The 23,766-nt window shown below is 40.3% G+C and overlaps 1 protein-coding gene across 1 annotated transcript in view; it reads left to right on the forward strand.

Annotated features, from left to right (window-relative positions):
* The first annotated feature begins 817 nt into the window (after positions 1–817).
* Positions 818–23,766, forward strand: part of MED14 (mediator complex subunit 14) — a 39,165-nt gene continuing 16,216 nt past the window's right edge. The window contains exons 1-16 of the mRNA XM_076355333.1: positions 818–999; positions 2,918–2,944; positions 8,748–8,853; positions 9,526–9,699; positions 10,463–10,592; positions 12,331–12,459; positions 12,824–12,931; positions 13,781–13,913; positions 14,471–14,621; positions 17,223–17,334; positions 17,979–18,104; positions 19,537–19,615; positions 21,192–21,351; positions 21,730–21,924; positions 22,518–22,652; positions 23,078–23,154. Coding sequence (XP_076211448.1) covers positions 818–999; positions 2,918–2,944; positions 8,748–8,853; positions 9,526–9,699; positions 10,463–10,592; positions 12,331–12,459; positions 12,824–12,931; positions 13,781–13,913; positions 14,471–14,621; positions 17,223–17,334; positions 17,979–18,104; positions 19,537–19,615; positions 21,192–21,351; positions 21,730–21,924; positions 22,518–22,652; positions 23,078–23,154 — 2,024 coding nt within the window. The remainder of the gene's footprint in view (positions 1,000–2,917; positions 2,945–8,747; positions 8,854–9,525; positions 9,700–10,462; positions 10,593–12,330; positions 12,460–12,823; positions 12,932–13,780; positions 13,914–14,470; positions 14,622–17,222; positions 17,335–17,978; positions 18,105–19,536; positions 19,616–21,191; positions 21,352–21,729; positions 21,925–22,517; positions 22,653–23,077; positions 23,155–23,766) is intronic.

Consider the following 23,766-nt stretch of genomic DNA (forward strand, 5'->3'; position numbering starts at 1 on the left):
TCTGTAACCTGGTTCTCCGTCGCCCGGTATTTCATTAACGCGGGCAGATACAACGGGACGGCCGCGCTCGGTTTTCCCCCCGTTATCTTTTGCGGATGTTTCGATCGCGGCGCTGCCGGGAAGCACTCCAGGGAAGGCAGCCGGCTCCAGCCCTTCCCCCGACACCTCGCTCCCGAGCGCGGCGCCATTTCCCCTCCCGGCCGCGCGCCGACCCCCGCCGCGCCCCACGACGAGGCAGCCGGGCTCGGCCCCTCCGGCCTCCCCGCCACCAGACCGGCGCACGAAGCGCAAAGCCGGCCTCCCGGGCACGGGCCACCTTCCCGCCCCGCCCCGCCCGGAGCCCCAGGAGAGGTGTGCCGGGCCGGGCGACGCGCCAGCCCGCCGCCCGGCCCCGCGCGCCGGCCCGCAGGCGGCGGCGACGCCCCGCCCCAACGGCTCCGCGGCTGGCGCGCGCGCGCCCGCCCGCCGCCGCCACCTGCCGGTCCCGCCCGCTCGACCGCGGTCCCGGCCTCCTCCCCCCCGAGTTAGGCTTTCCCGGAAAGGTTCTCTTTCCGGTCCGCCACAGCTGTTCGCTTCCGGTTCCGTGCCCCCAACATGGCGGCGGTCCCTGCGCCAAGCGGGCTCTGAGCCCTGCGGAGCCCCCTCGGTGCCGCCGCCGCCCGCCCCAGCGCCGGGGCCCGCGCCCGCCCCCGGCCTCCCCGCTCCCTCCGTGCGGGGCGAGTCGGGCCGGGTGCCGGTGCCGCCGGGAGCGCCGGCCGCCCCGGGCTGCCGAGGGGTTCCTGCCCGGGGTTGAAGCGCTGCTGCCGCCGCCGCCGCCATGGCGCCGGTGCAGCTGGAGAGCAACCAGCTGGTGCCGGCCGGCGGGGGCCCCGCGTCAGCCCCGGCCCCGCCGGCCCCTGGGGCCGTGACAGCCGCCGCCAGCCCTGGCTACCGGCTCAGCACCCTCATCGACTTCCTCCTGCACCGGACCTACGCCGAGCTCACCGTGCTGGCCGACCTGTGAGTGCCCCAAATTCCCCCCGGCCCGGTCCCGCGCTTCTCCCTGCCCGGCTGCCGGGGCTAGCAGTGCCGCCTCCCGGCATCCCGGGAGGATGAGGAGACCTCGCCAGGGATCTGTCCTGGACCCCGGCGGGGGCTGGAGTGGGGGGAGGCGGTTGCCCCTTCCCCGTCTCCCACCCCGGGGAAATGGCCTGTTCGTGCAGGTTGGCCTCTGCGTCGGGGTCTGTTCAGGGACCTAGCGGAAGGTGGTGAGTGATCGGTCATAAAGAGAGACCGTGATTGCGAGGAATGCAGAGCAGCTGGATGCAGATTGTCTGGTTAAATGCTTAAGCTTGGCCCCACGTTACTGTCAAAAAACCCAACTGTAGTGGTTGTACTGATAACAAAACACATGAAACTGAAACGTGTGAAACTCAGATGTTTTCAGATGCTGCAACTCCTTGAGTTACCTGTGTACTTCTTAAAATACCGTTTGATTATTTTGGAGAAAGAAAATAAGTTATTTACATTTGCTTTACAATCTGCTGTGCTGATGTTGTCTTTGAAGTGGCAAAACAAAGGAGTGTTTTTGGGCCAAGCAAAACTTTAATGAAAGCATTTGGACTCTGAATAAATTCATTTCCCTTTTAGTTTGTTTAACCTTAGAGGTTCTTGTGGGGAACTTGTATGTTTTAAGAAGTGGCATACAGAACAAATGGGAAAAAATAGGTATAGCTCTCGTAAAATACCATGTCTGGTAAGTACACAAACAGAGTTTTGCTTGACTTGGGGTTAAGAGTGTCCAAACTCTGGAAAGGACGAGGGTTTTAGAATTTTAGTTTGCTTTGGAAGAACTTCCAAAATGTCGGTCAAGAAGTCTTTCCCGTATGTTTGGTATGTATAGGCAGTACTTGATACTGTATGCGTTCTTGTAGGAGCATGTGCCTGTGATGACTTTTATTCTTTTTTTAAGGTGTAGAATAGGTCCCTTTGACTTAAGTACATCATAAAGGTACAAAATAAAATGGGTGGTGTGAACAACGCATGGGCAATGCTTTGGGCACTTTGATTCACCAGGTAGTTTATAAGCTATGTGATGGCCCCTCCAAAAGCAGAGTGAGCTAGATTTTTTCCACCGCATTTCCCCATGAAGTATGATTCGGCTAGTAGAAAGCCTAGCTGGAAAGTGTTCTCCTCCTTCCCTCCAACAAAAAAAATGATTTCTCGTTCTTTTACTAGCACCAGCCTAGTCCTAGAATAAAAAAAAAAAAATAACTCTTTAAATGAGATGCCTGTGATACCTGTAGAACATTATAGAAATACAGTCCCCTCTCTGCAGTAGTATCCATCACTCAGGTCATTGATAAAGTTCTGGAGTATGGTATTTCTCCACTTTTAGATTGATTAAAAAGGGAAGAGAAGCTCATTTCAGGCAAGTCAGGAAACAGCCAATTTTAACACCTGCTGCAGTTGTTCTAGGATTGCTGCTATGAATTAATTAACTCTAGTCATGGATGCTTAGTGAGTCATCAATTACAAAGCACAGGCAGTGATACTGTGTGGCTCACTAGATTAGCAGAAGTCTTGGGATTTCAGCACCCTTTGTCAAGCTTTTAAATTAATTTGACCAGTTCCAGCTTACCTGGTACAGAGTAGTGGCAGGTGACCTGTGGTGCTATTATATACCTGATTTTATTTATTTTTTTTCCCCCCTTAACTCGGCTGCTTTCTAGAACTGTCAAGCTACTTCTTTTATCAAACATATAATTTCATTGTATTTAGGAAACATTTACAATCGTAGACATTTTGAAATGCTCTTTATAGGTATGTAGAAGTTCTTCTTGTACTTAGTTGAAGGTTACTAACAAAATTTCTAGTAGTCTGAAATGTAATAGAACAATACATAATACACTTTTTTTTTCTTTCCTTTTTAATATAGATTACCAAGAAAGACTGATATGGAAAGGTGAGTTACAATAAGACAGTCTGTAATGCATGTTAGAATATAGAACTTTGTTTAGGATGTTAAGATTAATATAGAACTGTTTAAAATTAGGAGAAAAATATTTTATTTAATTTTTTGCAAGAAAATAAGCCTTGTCTGTCTTGCTGTCACTACATAGTTTCAAGATTTTTCTCAGCATCAATGGCAATATTAGCTTTTGTTGGGTTTTGGGTTTGTCGTTGTTTGGGCTTTTTTTTGTTGCCCTGTTCAGTAACATACCGTTGCTGTTATAGTAGATGAACTCTGTTAAGGGCGTTTTTCTCTTCATGACTCTTGAAGCAATGAAGTGACAGTAAAGCTGATGTGAAAGGCAACTGGAGAACCTAAATAGATTCTAGTTAGTGTGATAAAGAAACTTTTTGTTCAGAAGAAGCAGTTCAACAATTAAAACAAGGTAAAAAGCTCTTTTCTGCTTTTTTCCATGTTTCCTGATCTTTCTTATCGTGAGCACTGTTTTCTGCTTCTGTTCTATGTGTTTTTGAAGTGTGAAGATTATTGGAAAACAAATGTAACAGACCAGAGCAGGCCCTTCCCCCCTCACTCCCACCCCCCAGGATGAACGAACTTGACTGACTTTTTTGTTTCTTTGAATAAATTTTATGGAAGTTGTCAGAAAATTCTTTCCATGTGTTGACATGCTAATTGACCTAATTTTCTTTGGAGACATGTAGCAGCTATGATATTCCTGAGAATGTTAATAAAGAACTCTGTGTACCAGGATGATCCTTAATTCAGCTATCTCAAATCTTCCAAAACTTTCATAACATGTTGTGGAATGAATCCCATTTTCAGGGACTCATAACCTGGGATAATTCCTTGTGCCCCTTTTCCTTATGCATAATATTACACAAAGAGAAACAATCTGGGTTTTGTTGGTTTTTTTGTTTGGATTTTTTTTAAATTATCGCTCTATTTGAGGAAATTGCATTCAACTTTGATCCAGAGCTCCCTTGTACTGGTGGGGGGGGCTTCTCCCATCTAGATGTTCAGCATTTTTTGGTAAAGCTGGAATCTACTTTGCGGGGCACACAGGTCTGGAGCAACATCTTAAGTCCTAATGGATTACAGATAAAAGAAAATAAGACGGCCTTCAGTGGTTGCAAAGCATGTCCTGCAATTGAAATTGTCTTGAAATTAAATGTTCATGTCCTTGTTAACTTTGACTTACAACTTTTCTTGATGAAGTGGCTTTCCAGCTCTTGGAGGAAATCTGTAAGGAAGGTAGTTTAATTTTCCAGATTATTCTATTTTTCCTAACTTTGAGAGCTGTAATGGCAGCAGTAGTTGGGCTTCAAGCTCAGTTTCTTGAAGCTAGCCTGGTGACATGGCATGCATACTTTGGTGAAGATGTGATGGTATTATCCTGTAATAAAGTTCACATAAAATCTAAGTTCATTACTATAGTGCCTAGCTAGAAGATGCCGTGATAAGAAAAACTGATAGGAAGTTATGCATCATAGTATAATATGGCTTTTCTTTGTAAAGGGTCATTTATTAGTTATCAATTATAGGAATAAATCACTTTTGCAACAAGAAAGAAGTGGTTGAATTAAAAAAACACTAGTACCGTGGTGTAAAATTAATAGTGCTGGGTTCTGGGGGTAATTCAGGGGCTTGCTTCTTGATAATGGAGACCTTTTTTTGCACAGTATTCTTTATCTTTTCCTTTTTATCCTCCAATAAAGTGTAAAATCTGGGAAACTTGTATCTAAATACAGTAATGGCTTTATAAGATTTAACTGGAACTTGGATTATAATGACTTTGCAAGGCCCTATCTTCTGTTGTGGGGAAATGGAAAGTAAAACCTTACACCTGCATTCCTGAGTGAACAGTTCCTGCTGAGAAGTATTTAAAGAGAAGTATTGTTAAAATAGTTCCAAGAACTACATAAACATACCGTTTTCCTAAAAACAGGCAGTTTTCCTACTGGTTTTGCAGTAGTTAGCGAACAAGACTGTTACTTCTCAAACTTGCAGCAAACACTCTATCATCTACACAAGATTAAAAAAAAAAAGCATTCAGAACTGTTGTAAAAACATGTTATTCGTGACTTCAACAATAGTGCAATTACACACCTAATTTTTGTGAAACATTGAGTTCCATTCTGTTCTAATGACAAAATGACTGTTATTTCACTCCTTTCATAGACACAGATAATAGTTCTGGTTGGAATGGTACTTTGGAGATAGCTGGTCCAACCCTCTGCTTGAAGTAAAAGACAGTTTCAAAGTTTGGTTCAGGTTGCTCAGGGTCATATTCAGTTGAGTGTTAAATATCCAAGAATAGAAATCCTGCAACCTTTCTGGGCAACCTTCTTCAGTCTTTGACCGCCTCTCTGTGAGTTTCTTTGTTTGTTTTCCTAATGTCTAACTAGTTTTTCACTGTTTTAGTTTGTGGCTGTTGTCCCTCAGCCTTTTGCACTTTTGAGAAGAGTCTGGTTCCATCTTCTCTATAACACCCCTTTAGATATTTGAAGATGGCAGTAGGATCTCACCATAGCCTTCTCTTCTTAAGCATAAACAAACACAGCTTCCTCAGCACCTCCTTCTATGTCATGTGTTCCGGCACCTAACCCACTTCTGTACGGCAGTACCTTTCTTGGTTAGGGAGTATAAAACTGGACATAGTGCTTCAGATGCAGTCTCACAAATGCTGACTCAAGGTGAATAATGCCTTTCCTTGACCTAGGCTGCGCCGGTGCTAATAAAGCCTGTCATTGTTGCAAGGGCACATTGCTGATGCCTGTCCACCGGGACTCCCAGGTCCACTTCTGCAGAGCCGCTGCCCAGCTGCTGCTTAGTACCCAGCCTGTGCTGTTACATGAGAGTGTTTGGGTCCAGATGCAGGACCTTGCATGTGGTTTTGCTGAACTTCATGAGGTTCCTGTCAACCAGTTCCTCCAGCCAGCTGAGATCCCTCTGTTTGCTCCCATCAGTTTGGCACCACCTGCAAATTTCCAAAGAGTGCATTCCTTCACATCATGCAGGTTGTTGATGGGGGAGTTACACTGTATTGGCCCCAGTATTGACCCTTAAGGAACACCACTAGTAACCAGCATTAAAGAAATCCAACTGGTAGCCAGTCACAGCCTTTTATTCCTGGCAGTGCAGCCAGTTTTTCACCTACCTTGTAGTCCACTTAGCCATGCCATATCTCACCAGCTTGACTACAAGGATACTATGGGAGATCTTGTCAAAAGCTGTACAAAAGTCAGTGTAAATGCATCTTCTGTTCTCCCCTTGATCACAGAGCTGTTCATCCTGTAGGAGGCAATTGCATTGATCAGGGATGGTTTGCCCTTGGCAAATCTGTGATGGCTGTTCCCAGGCTACTTTCATGTTCGTTATTTATCTGGACGTAGCTTCTGGAAAGATTTGTTCTCTGAATTTTCTTCTTAACTGAGCTTAGGCCAACTGGCCTGTAGGTCCCTAGATCCTTCCTGAAGAAGGGCATGATGTTTGCCTTTTTCCAGTCATCAAGACCTTTGATCACTATGGCCTTCTGACAATGATAGAGAGCAACTTTACAGTGGCATAGGTCAGCTCCCTCAGCATCCTTGGATGCATCCCATCCACTCCAATGGACTTTTGTGTGTCAAGCTTGCTTAAGTGGTCCTTAACTTGATATTCTTCTACTGTAGCTAATGCTTCACTCCCCCAGACTCAGCCACTAGTCTGAAGGATCTAAAACCCCTGAGATCGGAACTTACCAGTAAAGACTAAGGTAAAAAATGCACTGAGTGCTGTGGTCATTGGAAAGCTTTTTAATGTGCTTTGCTTTGCTTTTTTAGGCCTTGTAAATGTACTCTTTCCTTAAGTTTCATCTTCCTTGAATAAAAATTTTTGTGCAGCCCAGCATAAGGTCCTGTATCTATAATGAAGGACAAAGGAACGCAGCAAAACTGAAAGACTTTGGGTTCTTAGTAGAGAAGTAGCTGGATGTGAATTGCCAAAGCAGTCGTCATTCAGGGATGGTGGTGGTGGCTCTGGAAGCAGGATTCTGTCAAGTCGAAGTAACAAGTCTTCTGTAACTTCATACATGTGGTATTAGTGGAACGGTTACTGGAATACTGTGTCTAGTGTTAGCAATAATTTTCATTATTAAATTGCTGTCCTTTTTTCTGTTTCTTGAGGGGTTTGGGGGGGAGGTTTGTCTACCTTTGATTTCCGGTCACAGAACATCAGTTTGAATTTTTCTTGCTATCATGCTGTTTCCACCACAGAAGTTTGATTGACATAACTACTAGATTTTAGCAACTTTTATATGGGGTTTGTCTGAGAGATTACTGGCTTTCTAAAGTCTCACTGTAGACATCTTTCAAATCCCATAAAGTTTTTCTGAATCTTTCAAAATTCTCAACATCTTGTTTTCATAATGTAGTTACTATTAGAGCAGTATGTACATATAGCGGCTTGTCCACCACTTGAAATCTTAATATCGGGCTGAATGCCATTCGAAAATATATGCCCTAGAACCCAGAGAAGTTACTGGCTTAATGCCCAAGTTCGTGGAAGAGGTTTGTAGTGTGTAATGCAAGAAACTGGACCAGATGGTATTAGTTGTGCTTCTGGCCTAAATGTTCAGCTGCTACAAGCAGATTATGCTTTACGTATTGCACAAAAGTGTTAACTTCATTACACCAACACTTTCAGCAGAAACAGGCTCGCTCTGTGAGTATGTGTTTTACAGATTAGGATCAGAAGGAGGTGCAACTTCTGTTTGGTAGAGGCCAATATCAGTTGCACTGATTAATGTTCTTTTTGTCCAAGTGCTTTTGTTACTTTAGAAAACTGCATCAGGTTAAAACATAGTGGATTTTTTTTTTTTCAAAGTAACTAGAAAACCATGGTGAAATTAGCGAATTGAATGTGTAGAAAGGGAGGAAAACCTCTATAAACAGTAGATGAAATGGTATTTCAGAGTGTATGGTATTACAGATCTACATTGTGGATCTGCATGTCTTGTCTAATGTATCTACAATGTAGATCTGTAATGAAGGGGGAAAATCTGGGAGTGCTCCTATTACGTTCTCTTTTACGAAAAATAACTCTTAAGACATGCAAGCATACACTGCCTCATTTTGACTGTCTCATACGAAGCCCAGTGGGAGGAATATTGACTATCGGTAATTTCTCCTTATCCCAATTTCTTTGCAAGGTGGGAATGGGGAGGAGAGTAAAAGGGTGGGGGGGTTTTGTGGTCTTCCCCACCACCACTCCCTTTCCTGGCAAAATGGTAGCATATTGTAACATACTGTGTAAAGAGGTCTTAAAATTACTAGAGTGATACTTTGTTTAATATATGTTTTGTTTCTTTTTTTTTAATTTTTTTTTTTGTGTGTGTTAGTGAATGTCAGTGTAATGTTACTGCCAGGTCCTGTAACCCTTAGGTATATTGCCTTGTCTACTTTAAACTTAATCATAAGCCCTGGGGAAATCCTGTAAAAGGTATATAAATAATTCAGTTGAGTTCACTATGGAATTGTTTCTCTTAAAATCAGTGATTGATTAATGTGAGTATGCTTTTTTGTTTGCCCAGACAGTCTTGGTTGGTTCGAATCCATGTATGTTGTTAGCGTTTAGGTATTCAGAACAGTGACCTATCTGGTTTTTTCATGTTCTAATCAAACAAGCCATATATTAGTGATGCCTCCATTAACACAATTAGAAGTTATCTTTACAGCTTTTTTTATTGGCACAGAGTTAAATTGCAGCATTATTATATATCTGAGCACTGGCTTAATGTACATTTGTTTTTTTCCAGAAAAATAGAAATAGTGCAGTTTGCAAGTCGCACGCGTCAACTGTTTGTTCGTTTGTTAGCCTTAGTCAAATGGGCTAATAATGCTGGAAAGGTGGAAAAATGTGCGGTAAGTTAGCAACAGAGTTTGGTATGAAATAATCTCTAAGTGATACAGGATTTTGGTACACCCTAGCTTCTCCTTACCATAGAAGTTAAAAAAAAACAAGCCTATTTCATAGGCAAATGAATATTAAATTATAACCAATTTCTTCCTATTTAGAAATTGTATAATCTTGTCTTTTAATAGTTCATGTTCCCAAAAACTCATCAGTGGCAAAAAAAGAAAGGCTTATCTCCACATAGTTTGAGGAGTGCTTTGGGGTTAGGTGATAGGACAGGGAAGATGGTGATCTCAGTGTGTTAGTTCTTATTATCACTTTCATCCTGCTCTTGGTTAAATAAGAATAAAGTCCAGAATGTTGCAAAAAACAAGCCCCGAGTGATTGCAAACAAGTATGGTTGCATTCCAGTAGCAAACATCAGATAAAGGGCTGTGAGGCTTTACAGATCCTCCACAGCATCAGAAATGGCATGCAGATTTAAAGCGTCCTTGCATACAAATGTAAGAAATGGCCAGAATATTCATTCTTTCTTTGTTTTATAGATGTGATTACTTGAATTGGAAGTGACAGATAAAATCAGCTCAGTCATGTGCACTAGATGAACTGAATATAAAGGGGCATTGATTTGTGCATTTTTTTGGACACATATCTTCCCCACCCCTCCTTGTCCTCTACAGATGATATCAAGTTTTTTAGATCAGCAAGCCATTCTGTTTGTGGACACTGCTGATCGTCTGGCATCGCTAGCTAGAGATGCTTTGGTTCACGCTCGTCTACCTAGTTTTGCTATCCCATATGCTATTGATGTTCTGACAACTGGATCATACCCGCGTCTGCCTACCTGCATTAGGGTAAATAATGCTACCGTATGTCTGGGGGCGGGGGGGAGTCCCCGGTACGGTGTCAAATGCATGTTAATGAAACTAATTGTCTATGTGCAAATGGAACTGTAGCTTAATACAGGCCTAGTGCCAAGTCTCTGTAGTGTCAGTTTCTCATGCAGAGCATTTCCTATTTGAACAAGTTATGCTTTCCCAGTAAAACATTCTCTCCATTTAAGCTAGTTCTGCTCTAGTAGCAACTCTTCTTCCTTGGTTCTTTAAGTATTTGCACATGCTAAGCCACCATCCTAGAAAAATGAAGTGTGAAAAGGAGATATTGACATCTGTTGTTCTTAGAGGTTTTGCCTGTATTTGGAAATGTACTGAAATACTTACAGCTCTCTTTAATGCTGCTGCCTTTTCTTACTGATAAAATGCAGAATAACAGGATTTTGTGAAGTAATATAAACAGTAGTACCTGTGACTTAGATCTATAGCTACAGATAAGGATTGGCTTTCAAATCTTAGTATTTAAAAACAAGTTTAGCCTGATGTAAGGCCCTGAATTTATTTCATGATCCAAGTTGAGCAGTTTTATTCAGTGGTCAGTCTCAGGTAAAATGTAATCGACTAGAAAACAAATCTGAATGTAAGATACAAAACTTTGCTCCTGTGTAATGGCCTGTAGTATTTACATTTTCAGACTTCTAGTCTCGTTAATTTTCACCATTCCTACTGTCAATGTGTTACACATGATTGAGATACGTAGACTTGTTCGTGTTTATTTTAACAGGATAAAATAATCCCTCCTGACCCAATAACAAAGAGTGAGAAGCAAACCACGCTTCATCAGCTAAACCAGATTCTTCGACATCGACTAGTGACTACAGATCTCCCTCCACAGCTGGCAAATCTTACAGTTGGTAAGAACTGGAATTACTTTTTGAAGAATACGTTATTGCAGGCTGATTTAAAATTGTTGCTTTAGTGCTAAACCAAAGCTAAAAGATAGCTTAAGTGAGACTATTAGGCATGCTTAATCTATTAAGACTAGGATCCTGTCTCTGTATGACATCAAAATATGTCTTTTCCCCTTTTGAAAAATGAGGGCCCTGATAATAGTGCTGAAATATTACTTATTTTCAAGAAGAAATCCTGTGCAGGTAGTGGCAAAAGGTTGTAGACCTTGTCTTGTTCTTTCTGCAAATGTGTTATGAAAGAGTCTTAGGCCTAACAATGTAACTGCTTTACCTTAAGTTAATTTTAAAATGCAATTTAGTTAAACTGTTAGGCCTTTCTCTAGAAACTCTTTGAACTTTAGCTTAAACAAGTCACTCTAATGTTGCTTTTTTAATCTGTTTTGGTACTCATCTTCATGCATAGAATCTCTTCATATTTATGCATGCCTTTTGTTCCGTGACTCACTGCAGTGCTAGATCTCTTAATCTGTTTTCAGATCTCTATTTTCATTTAGCCCAAGTAGTGGTAGACATTAAGATGACCTTTTTTACAGGAAAGATGGCTATAAACTGGACTAGGTTATTGCAGAATCACAGAGAATAGGACTGGAATGGACCTAGTCCATGCTTTTCACTAAGACAAGGTTAGCCATGTGTAAACCATACCCCACAGACCTAGATCAAAGATGTTTCTGAAAAATCTTAGTTTTCACTGGTCCCTGTGTGAATGCTTGCAATATCAGTGTTAGAGCCATTTTTGTCTAACGGACGTATAAATGGATATATGTCTGAGCTCTCCAAATTTTTCAGTTAACTAAACATTTCAATGACTATTAGTTTCTGTTTTGGGGTTTGGTTTGGTTTAAGAGCATATGTGGGATGCTTTTGAAAATGAAACTCCATGAGTTAAAACGGTTAAAATTTCTATAGGAATATTTCTGTATGTCTATAATTGTAAAGGTATATGGCATATTTTGTTAAGTGATTGAGAAGAAGGTTGACCTGCAGTTTATAGTCAGGACTTGTACTAAATTGTTTGCTCTGCAGCTCATTCTCTTCATGACCTTGCTTACATAGTTTTGACAGTCTTTGTTCCCGGTTCTTGAAACTGATAGCAGTGTTCACAAAGGTGTGAGGATATATATGTCAATTAGATAAATAGCGTACGTAATCTTTGCTTGTGTGCATATATATGAATTATGCAAAAGATTATCTTCCTCACATGAAAATGGAGTTATAATATTTTAATGTTAAATAAATGGTTTGCAGTGAGATGTGTTTCCAGAGCTAGATTTCAGCCTGGGCTGAGAAAGCGTTCTGAACCTCTTTTGAATATTGCTTGAAGTATTCATTGTTGATATAGCAAAGGATTGGAAAAATTAAGCTGGAGGTTTTGTTTGTGTAACTTGTCAGGCTGGTAGTCAGCTCAATGTTACTCTGTATTTAAGTAGCATGAGTGTTAACGAGTTGTCTTGACTAAAGCGCTGCTGTTCAGGACAGTTTGGGACGTCTGTCCCTGCTGCTTGTTGACACTGGTTCTGTTGCAGAAGCAACTGTGAAGTCTTAGGAGTTGCACAGAAACATATGCAACAGAGCAGAAACTATAGGGAAGTAATCCATTGTGAGTGCCAGGAGCTACCACACTGATATTTTGAGGCATCTTAGGAGACTGAGTGAAATAAAACATTTTTTTCTTCCTTAGCCAATGGCCGTGTGAAGTTCCGAGTTGAGGGTGAGTTTGAGGCCACCTTGACAGTGATGGGTGATGACCCTGACATCCCTTGGCGCCTTCTCAAACTGGAAATTTTGGTTGAAGACAAGGAAACTGGTGGTAAAAAAATCAAACCTTTACACTTTCTTTTTAACATGATATTCATCTCTGATGCTGTATAGGTCTTGTTTATACAGGGTCTTTTGCATATCCCAACTTAAGATAATGAAGCTGTATATACTTGTCCTGTTCTCACCTCGCTCTATATGTGCTTTTGATACCTTAACAATGGTAGACTGTGACAGTGTAGTAGACTGAAATTTCCGGAGTAAACCAAGGATTTTGTTATTTTGTTAGAAATTCTGGTATGGAAATTGCTCAGTTCAGTTGTATCTTTTTTTCTTTTTAATTTATTATCTTATTTAATTATTTTAAACACCTATTTTCCTGATGTCTAATGTGAATTATTTTTAATTCACAAAAGATGGTCGAGCCTTGGTTCACAGCATGCAGATCAACTTCATCCATCAGTTGGTCCAGTCACGGCTGTTTGCTGATGAAAAGCCACTTCAGGACATGTACAGCTGTCTGCGTATCCTTCTGAAAGTTGCTTCTGAATAAGCTGTGTAATGTAGCCTTGTTCTTCCTAGTAGCTGGAGGTCAAGAAAGATGGATTCCCTATTAAGCTAGGGGGAAATGTCTGGATGTGGAGTAAAAATGATGGTCTTGGAAGCAGTTATTCTCACGTGCCAGCATGTAAAATTTGATTTTACACACTTAATCAGCAAAGGTAAAGGTGAGATACTCAAGACAGCAGGTTGTGTGGTAAGTCAGTGCAGCAGCAACTGGCTGCATGTGCTAATTCCAGAGATAGAATACAGTGCTGACTTGGGAAGGTATGGGAGCTGACAATTCTTACTACTAAGAACTGCAGTAAGGCAATGATGGTGTGTTAACTGTATTGCACCTGTGTGAATAATAAAATGGGATATAGCATCTGCAGGAAGTAGCGCAGTGACTTTCTACGTGCAAAGGGCAAATTGCTTGACAATGTGGAACTGTTTTCAGTGAAACAGCTTCTGCAGAAACAAATAGAATCATGTTATTTTAGGGTGACCATGGAAGATGGGGTTAGTGGTAACTATAGGGTGAATTGAATTTCTTTGTTAGTAATCTTCTTTTCCCTAAAAGATGATCAGAGTTAAAATCTATAAAAGAAAGCTATTGTGACACTCTTGTCTAACACTCTGCCCTAGATAAGAGTTTTAAAAAAAGCAAAAGAAACTTTGAGAAATATTTGATGCTGTTTTTATGTCTTTATCTCTGGATTAGTACATTACTGTGTTTTCAGACAGCATCTTCTCTGACTTTTGTGACAAGTGGATTTATGTAGTGTACAGATTCTTTGGGGGTCTTATATTTTCTTAACTCCGTTCGTTAGACTCCTTCTGCTTGGCACTTCAGTTGGAAGTCTTGCATTCACAAACACTAATGCTGATTCGAGAGCGCTGGGGTGACCTTGTGCAAGTGGAGCGATATCATGCAGGGAAATGTCTCTCGCTCTCTGTTTGGAAGTAAGTTAATTTTAAAAGGGCTCTTAACAAACAATAAATGAAATAATAGGAGGGTTTTCATTTACTAAGCTTGAGCCAGAATTTTCAGAATTGTACTTTCTTTTTGATGTGAGACTCCTAACTTCTTGTAATTAAGTACCTAAACATGTTGCTTGACTTGCAAAGAAGTGAGGGATGTACATTAATGTACAGGAGAACAATGGATACAGTCATAAATCAGCTCATATTTATGCGGATATCTAACTCAATGAATTAGACAATTCTTTGTCAGTCTTTCACTATGTTTATTGCTCGACTTGCACTAGATAAAATTTAAAAAAGCAATCCAAATGCTCTTCTGATTCTGTGTTGAATTTGCAGCCATCTAAAACTTCTTTATGTAGTTATAGTTTACTAACCGTTCTGCATTAAAATGTAAACTAAAACAAGTGCTTTTTTTCAGTTCAGCTGACATAATGTTATTTTTATGCAGAACTCTCAGAATCAAGGATTAGCTACTGAAAAGCATATTTTCTGCTATTCCAGTTACACGGTTTAATTATTCTCTTTATTTTAAGTCAACAGGTGCTTGGCAGGAAAACGGGGACCGCATCTGTTCATAAGGTCACTATTAAAATTGATGAGACTGATGTCTCAAAACCCTTACAAATATCTCATGAGCCTCCACTGCCAGCCTGTGATTCCAAACTGATGGAAAGAGCCATGAAGGTAAAGGTTTGCTTCGCAGTAGGCATCTAGTTTTATAAATCAAAGTCTTAAAAATGCTTTTCATTGTCAGTTTGTTTCACTTAGAAACAGCTCTTTAAATAGAATCAAAAATTTCTAGTCAGCAGTTACTCTAGGTTGTGGTGTGTTTATGTTGGGACCTAAAATTGTTGTTACAAATTATTGGCCTTGACTTCATCTTAAAAATTACACCTACTTTACAGTGCATTATATACGACTTGTGAGACAGAATGCTGAGGCTGGGGGGGAAACAACAGCAAAGTGTCAGTTATGTTTAGTGTTTGGCATGAAATGCTTTATAGAGAGCCGGTTCTTCCCTTTCCTGTCTTGGAGATGCTGTGTAAACTTCCTCTGAAAATCAGCGTCCCCATGTTCGTTGAGTTCGCTACCCAGCAGTGCTATTCACTTTAGAAAATCTTACATTATGATTTGGAAATCTTGTGCAAAAGAGCTAATGTCATTTGCTTGTTACAGGTGTTAGGTGAAGCTTGGTTTTACATTATCACTAACCAGATTATGTCATGTGGCCTGTTTGAATGTGCCTTTGTATTGTTCAAATTCCCATATGTTGAAGTGGGATTGTTGAAAAGATCCAAAATGGGTAACTGCAGTCAACTTCCTGCTCAGATTAAGGCTTCACTGGTGATAATTGTAGATCTTGGTTAATGATATCTAAGGGAAACTACGTTCTAGGTTTTATAAAAAGTCTTCTGTAAGTTCCTCGGCAAGTCTGGCTGTGATATATCAGGATGTGTGTTTGTCATTATTTCTTACAGTGTTCGGGTTTTTTAAGAGAGTTAATAAAACTGGAGTGAATGGTGTAGTTTTCAAACTTTCAGTACAGTTTTTCCACAGGGAAAAACTCTCCAGCTCAGATTCTTCACCTGTCTTACAGAACCTTCTACTGATGATAGCCTTCACCTACTGTACATACTTGGTATTTGAGCCTCTTGGCCCATCTTGTTTACCAAGTCTGACAGACAAGTCTCTACATGGTGAATGTCAAGAACTTCATATGTCTGGGCAACAGAGGAATGTGGGAAACTTAGTGGAGCATAGTAGATTCTACTCTATTTCTAGAGTAGAAATTCTACTATTAGTATAGTAAATATATACTAAATTTACTCATTTAATAGCCTCAATTAGCATAATTAGGCTACTAAATGTACAGTTAATTTAGTGAAGATATTGTATTTATGCCTAAATCCAGGAAAATGTGCTTTATCTAGAACATCTGCTGAAGTTCCACTGGAGCTGATGCAGCCTAACCTCACTGAATCAAGTCTACAGACTGTAGATTAAGATATGAGGCCACTGTAAATTTGAGATTTATCAAAGTTAACACTGACTCCCTTTATAACTACTTGCTCTGAGCTTAAAAAATTTATCAGCTATGGTATATACACTGCTGTTCTAGTGTTTGAATAATGATCTCAGCTGTAATGACGTAGATAGCACACTGTGTTTCTGTTTATTTAAGATACTATATAAAACAGTGGCACGAACAAATATGTTTGTCTAAGCAGGTTATTATACATTAACCTACTGAAAATTGGATGTAGCTATAGAACCTGTAGTCACTTGTTTGTGAGGAAGATTTAACTCATAGCAGCTGCTGAGTTGAAATGCTTTTGTGGATGGATAAACACTTGATTTTTAAGGCCTTGTCTTGGAAAGCTAGTCTTTAGGGGAAGGTCATTCTGGTATATACGGAGGCGTGTACTGAAATTCTGTATAATTCTGTTCTGGTATAAACTTCTTCTGCATTTATCTCTTATGCTAGAAGAAAATTTGAGTTTAATTCACCTTGAACAGTTTTCAAAGCAGTGTGAGGTTAACTAGAAAAAGGTTTTGCAGTAATCTGTAGCTTTGCTTATGCAAAATATGTAAATAATATGACTAATGTGAATGGATATAAATGCGAATGTTTTAATTTAGGTTGCACAAATAAGCTACAGTTAATATAAGTGGTGGCATAAGCTTCAGCACTGGCAGTGCAACAAGCCTCTAGGTACTCCTGGGTTCAGTAGGGTTGCTCATATTCACTGTCTGCCACTGCATCTTCACTGACTGCATTGTTACCCCGTTAGCAGGACTAGAACTAGTGTGTTGTATTTCATGCTAGAGCTACTTATGTGTTTGTGTAGAGGTAACCATATTCTAATACAGTGTTGTTTTGGGGGGTTTTGTGGTTTGGTTTTTTTTTTCCTTAGCTTAAGCTAGTTATAAACGGGTGCATGCTAAACTGGAAAATAGTCTGGCCTTGATCCAGAACAAGTATGTCTGTACAGGGAGTGATAACAGCATAGTCTGTGAAACTCCTTTTCTTTTACATTTTTTTTTTTAATCTTCTCTCAAAAACCCTCCCACTGCTTGCTGCACAGACAGGATCTTATGTTAGTTTGTTGTATTTTATAGTAATCCAAACACTCAAGTTAATAGTTTGCTTGGTTCACCACAGTTCTGGGCAAATTTTTTCTTAAGTGATTGTTTTATTAAGTTATGTAGCTTTGTTCCAGTGTGCTAATGCATAAAGTCTACACATCAAATTTGAACTTGCTCAAGTACATTCCTTTTTTACAGATTGACCACCTATCAATAGAAAAACTCCTAATAGACAGTGTCCATGCAAGATCTCATCAAAAACTCCAGGAGCTGAAAGCCATTCTTAAGAGCTACAATGTTAATGACAATTGTATGTGTTTTCTACTGAAGTTTGTTTCCAGTTAATTTCCATTTGTGCCTAGGAATGGTTTCCTTTTTTCTTGGTGTTTCTTGTTTTCATTAGTTTAAATAAAAAATATGAAAAAATAAAGGGAGATGTGTTCAGAATTAACAAGACTTAGCTTTAAATTATTCTGCATTGATAACTGTAAAATATTTATACCTCTAAATGTAGTATAATAGATGGAGCTGGTAGAACATTGTAGTCTGGGTTGAAGGGTTAAAAGTTGCCTATTGTAAAACTTGTACGTGTTCAGAATTGAAAGCAAATCCTTCACTGTCTTGAGCTGGCTTTGGATGAGACTTTGCTTAAACTGTTGTTGAAACTATTGGGATTCAAATTGAGCTTACAATCATGAAGCAGTGAGTTAAAAGATACTCAAGGATTAATAATCTCTTTCAAATTTGGTCTGTCTTTTCTCATTGGTTTGTTAGTAGCACTGTTTTCACAGAGAAATTCTTATATTCAATTCCCTCTTTATGTTAACAGTATAATAATGTGCAAGTGAAGATTGCTTCTACAAAAACAAACAGGTTTTGTAATTATAATGGGCTAAGTTTTAATATGATGAGCTTGAATTTTGTGTCAAATTATTAACATCAATTTTTGTTTAGCATTCATTGAGACGGCTCTTCCAACTCTTGTAATTCCGATTTTGGAACCATGTGGTCGATCAGAGTGCCTACATGTATTTGTTGATCTCCACTCTGGAATGTTTCAACTGATGCTGTATGGTGTTGGTAAGTAGGTGCAAAACCAGTTTGTATTTAATATCTTGCAAGAGTCCTGCATTATGAGGTAATTTTGTGTGAACAATTCTGTCAAATCTGCAAAGTTCTGTGCGTAAATAAGGGTAATGCGAATGAACATCACACTTGGGTCATCATCTAGGTATTTGCATTTGAGGAACAGAGAAGTGGATCTTTGTGCTTAAGAGTCACAGTTCAGTTAGGTGTATTTTAAGAGGACAACAGACTAAATATCGTTAGGCATCATTGCAATGCATGTTCTTTAAGACTCATGGTTCCTGGGTTCTGCTGTTAATGGATGCACTCATTTCATATGGACCTGATTGAGAATTGTATTTGTCATGGTTTAACCTCAGTTGGCAACTGAGCACCACAGAGCCGCTCGCTCACTCCCCCCTCCCCGGTGGGATGGGGGAGAGAATCGGAAGAGTGAAAGTGAGAAAACTCGTGGGTTGAGATAAGAACAGTTTAATAATTGAAATAAAATAAAATACTGATAATAATAGTAATAATAAGAATACACAAAGCAAGTGATGCACAATGCAATTGCTCACCACCCACCAACCGATGCCCAGCCAGTCCCCGAGCAGCGGCCCTCCCGGCCAGCTTTCCCCAGTTTATGTACTGAGCATGACGTCACATGGTACGGAATGTCCCTGGGGCCAGTTTGGGTCAGCTGTCCTGGCTGTGCCCCCTCCCAGCTTCTTGTGCACCTCCAGCCTTCTCAGTCGGTAGAGCATGGGAAGCTGGAAAGTCCTTGACTAGTGTAAGCACTGCTTAGCAACAACTAAAACATCAGTGTGTTATCAACATTGTTCTCATCCCAAATCCAAACCACAGCACTGTACCAGCTACTAGGAAGGAAATTAACTCTATCCCAGCCGAAACCAGGACAGTATTATGTGACCTTATACATCTTGAGTTACTGTTCAAGTCTTAACTTCAGGTTTCAGATTACTTAAGAATCAAGTTCTTTCAGTTTATTTGCCTAATAACATACTGCTGTGGTTTTACAGGCATTATGGATCATTTGTTGTGTATCTTAATCTCTCTCTTCACAATGAGCCACATGGAGAAGACAAGGGGCAACAATTACAAGTTGCACCAGGAGAGGTTTCGTCTCAATATAAAAAGAAATTCTGTACAGTGAAAACAATCAATCACTGGAACAACGCCCCCAGGGACGTGGTGGAGTCCCCATCACTGGAGGTTTTCAAGATGCAATTGTACAGGGTGTTAGATAATCTCATCTAGGCTCTATTTCCCATGAAAAGTTGGACCAGATGATCTTTTGAGGTCCCTTCCAACCTATGATTTTGTGATTAGTTGTTTGTTAAATTAGATGAGACACTTTCATTAAACGGTCAAAATTTTGTTTGAAGAGCAGATGTTAAGACCACTCACTCACCTAATGTTCTTGTAGATCAACTGACACTCGATGACATAGAGAAGTCTGTTAATGATGATATGAAGCGTATCATTCCTTGGCTCCAGCAGCTCAAGTAAGAGACTTGAATGATTCACTTGTTTGCATAGAATAAATCACCATATTTGTATTTTGGATGATCACACTCGCATGGCTTTGTGCTTTACCGCAGTAGGGAATATACTTCCTCCCTGTTCTAAGCAACTCGGAGTATTTGCCGTCTCCTCTAAATGGGTGGAGGAAATTCTGCTTTTGCTTGGAGTCGATTCCATAGTCCTCCTTTAGTCTGCCCCCTTACACGTAGCCTCATGCATTGCTATGCGCACACTCTGCATGAAGTCTTTTCACTTTAAGTCAGTAGCAGACCACTTGCTTCCTGAGGATCTCATTTTGTGTTCATGTTCATTTTCTGTCCTTTATTCCACTCTGTTTCTATAGCTGAACTCTGCTTGTTTCTCATCAAGAACGATCTCCCCTCTCACAATAGAGAGAAAACCAGGAAGTGGCCTAGGAATTATTTAAATAATATCTGTTTATCTTCTAACACTTCAGCCCTTGCTGGTTTAAACCTCTAATCTTCCTTCCATAAAGCCCTGAGATTTAGGCACAAGATACATTTGGCTCCCATAAGAGGTTGTAGCAAATAATACAAATACAGTTTGCATCTGCATGAAAACCAAGTTCCGACTGCTCTGTCGTTTTGGAAATTCCCAGTACTCTGAGCTAATTGCAGGGTGAAACCTCTATTTGAGGAATGTTGCTTCTAAAAGAAGCATGATGACGCATGAAGCACTGGCACCCTGGAGGAACTAATCAACCTCCCTTTGTTATAAATAATGTACTCGAGATAATGGCTTGGGTAGTGCTGCAGTTTTTGAGGAAGCTAGGCAGTCCCACGAAATGCCTTTTAGGACAGCTGTATCTAACATGTATCTATGAGAATAAACGTGGTGTGTCGTGATGGAGAGATGCTGAACACCCACATTTTCCACTGCTGTTTTCAGTGGAAGTTTGCCTGAAAAACCAAGCCACGCATTTCTGAGCCCCTTTCAAGCCTAGCTAGGCTTTCTGGCCTTGTCACTATAGCCAAAATCCATTGGAGTAGAACAAGTTTGATTCCAAACATTAGAATAAATTTGGTGTCATGCATGTCCAAATTTACTCAGGTGAATGAGTTTGTTTATAACATAATCCAGAGTGACGTTAATCCAACTTTGGTGACTCTTTTTACTGTATTGCTTACCAGCATGTGGGATTTTTTTTCTATACCAAAAAATAATGGAAGATTCCAAATTGTAAAATAACTGTAATCTGCATATTTTTTAATTTGTCCCTTCTTTTTTATATTGTAATTTTATACTGTGGTGTATAAAAATTTATTTATGTATTCCTTCAGCAAATAATTTCAGGGCTTTTCTTCTTAAATTAACAGCTGTCTGTTACTCAAGCTGAAGACAATATGTAAAGATAGTAATAAGAAAATATAAAGTCATGAAATTTTCTGTGTGATTTTCTGTGTATAACTTGTGCAGCAATGGTAGATGTTGACTTAGAATATGACTGACTGAATTTGACACTAATGCTCTAAACAGCAGTATACTAGAATAATTTAAAACAGTCTGAGGGTACTAATACCATTATTTCAATGCAAGGTTCTGGCTTGGACAGCAACGTTGCAAACAGTCTATAAAACATCTGCCTACAGTGAGCAGTGAAACTCTTCAACTAGCTAATTATGCTAGCCATCCAGTGGGAAACCTTTCCAAACACAAATTGTTTATCAAACTCACTCGCCTTCCACAGTACTACATTGTAAGTAACTGAAACATGCTTCTATCTTTTGCTCCCAGGCGTGGATATACCAGACAGTTTGTACTGTTAACTCTAACATTAGGAACCCAAGCGATTGATGTAATCCTCAATTCTCCCCTCTCCCTCCCTTCTCTCTTTCAGTGGGTTTGTTAAGCATAGAGAGGAGGGGACCTAAAGGCTTATTACTCAGCAGCCTTCCCATTCTCTTTGTTTCCTGAAAGTTTAGTCTTCCTTCTCTTTTGGATCCCTTTCTTAGCCACAGTATTAATATCTTGAAAAAGACTAATGTCTTGTCTTTGGGGGGGGGCGGATAGGAACTGATGTAGACATATTCTTAGCTTGAGGGTCTTCTCAATTTGTTGTTTTGTTTAAATATAGGTTGTAGAGATGTTTGACGTTCCTGGCAACCCCACAGAACTAGAGTATAAGTACCACTTTCTCTCTGTGAGCTATGCTGAAGGAGATGACAGCCCTGCTACTGCACTTTTACTACAGCAGTTCAAACCAAACATTGAAGAGTTGGTACTAGACACAAAAAGTGGGAAACAAATGAAAAGTGGAGTCAAGCGCAAGGTATGTGCTTCAAAAGTCATCAGGCTAGTTACAGAGCGTGAGAGCTAAACACGTGTTCTGAGCATCAATACCAGCTTTAGTAGTGTTGTTTCAAAAGTTTGTATGCCTGACATCTTACTTGTATTGCGTCTTGGTTCTCTGGACTGCTTCCCTAGGGAGATGTTGGGAAACTATTTTGTAACGGTTGTCTTTTAATTCATGTCAGGCCTTCTCCGCTGTTCTAAAGAGCCAAGGCAGAGCAGTGTGCTGAGGTAGCTAGAGTAGCTTGTATACGCAGAGCACTGGTATCTGCGTGATATGTTTTGCGCCATGTAGATGTAGTCTTTGAAAGACTTGCAGGGGCTGATAAGAGTTACTTCTTGGGGTCAGGCTGACATGGCTTAGTGATACGTAAATACTGTTTTAAGGAAGGAGGTGATTATAAAATTACTTCAACTGAATTGCTTCAGTCCTGAAGTGGACCGCATCCTTTCAGGAGTTTGTGCTCAGGGTGTGATTCATTTAAAACTTGGATGAATGAGATTATTCTCTGACATCTTCTCAAAATGTTTACTCCGAATGTGCAAGTACATTTGTCTTTATTTTAATTCTAGTTATCTGGTGATCCATGTTCCATAGAACCTAAGAAACCAAAACGGTCGGGAGAAATGTGTGCCTTCAATAAAGTGCTAGCTCATATTGTAGCCATGTGTGATACAAATATGCCATTTATAGGGCTTCGTATGGAGGTATGTATTAAGAAATATTTTGTTTCCTTCTTCCCCTCTACTACTCCTGATTCTCTTGTCTAGATGTGACTTCGGCAAACTTGTGGTCATGTGTTCACCTTGGAGTTCCCCTGCCAGCTGAGCCCGGGTGACTGATGTTCTACACTGGGTTGCTCTAGTCTTGTTGTAGCTGATTCTCTAATACCAAGCACTGCAAAAAGCTTGAAAAGTTGAGGGAAAAGGGAAAGTGAGAGGATGAAAGACACGCTTGTGGGAGGGGGTGGGAGACAACTTTATGCCAGATTTGCACAGACTGTTTTTTGGCTTTCCAGTGCTTGAGGATGTGAAACATCTGTCACCCTTAGGGAAGAAAAAATCCTTGAAAAAGTTACAGTTATTTTGCTTGACTTTTTGCTTGGGATAACATTTTTCTTGTTCGTTCCTAGTTATCTAATATGGACATTCCTCACCAAGGAGTACAAGTAGAAGGAGATGGCTTCAGCCATGCAATACGTTTATTAAAGTAAGAGGATATACTCCTGTTTTTCAATTTATTACTGTACATACACTTGACAGAAAAAAAGGATTGTTTGGAGAGTAACACTAAAAATATCGGGGCAGGGGAGATTTTTGGGTTTGGGTTTTTTGGTTGTGTTTGGTGTTTTTTTAAATTATTGTGTGCCTTGCACTCTCATGTGAAGCAGTGCTGGAGAAAGAGGAAAATACGAGTAGACACAGAGCCAGCTATAATTTGTTTCCTTCATTAGCCTAAACTGGGGAGCTCTGAAAACAGTCTGACAGTCCTCAATCCTAAAATCCAGGCAGTGCTAAGGAAGATATGTGATGATTCATGAACATGTAATTGCAGTTTTAGATCAGATCAGCGGCCTACATACTCCAAATGTTATTTGACAATTACCAGTATGTGATACTGCAGAGGAAAATGCAAGGAATCCCAGAAAAGACAATTGCATGGTAAAAAACTTGTAGAGGAAACATCTGAGAATCGTACAGTAATTTAAGAGTGGAAGGGACCTGTGGAGGTCATCTGGTCCAGCCTCCTGTTCAAAGCAGGGCTGATGAGCTGCATTTTCCAATCTCCACGGGTTTTTGTGCCCTCCCTGGGCACAGCAGT

Source organism: Aptenodytes patagonicus, chromosome 1, assembly GCF_965638725.1.
Source record: "Aptenodytes patagonicus chromosome 1, bAptPat1.pri.cur, whole genome shotgun sequence".
Lineage (NCBI taxonomy): Eukaryota > Metazoa > Chordata > Aves > Sphenisciformes > Spheniscidae > Aptenodytes > Aptenodytes patagonicus.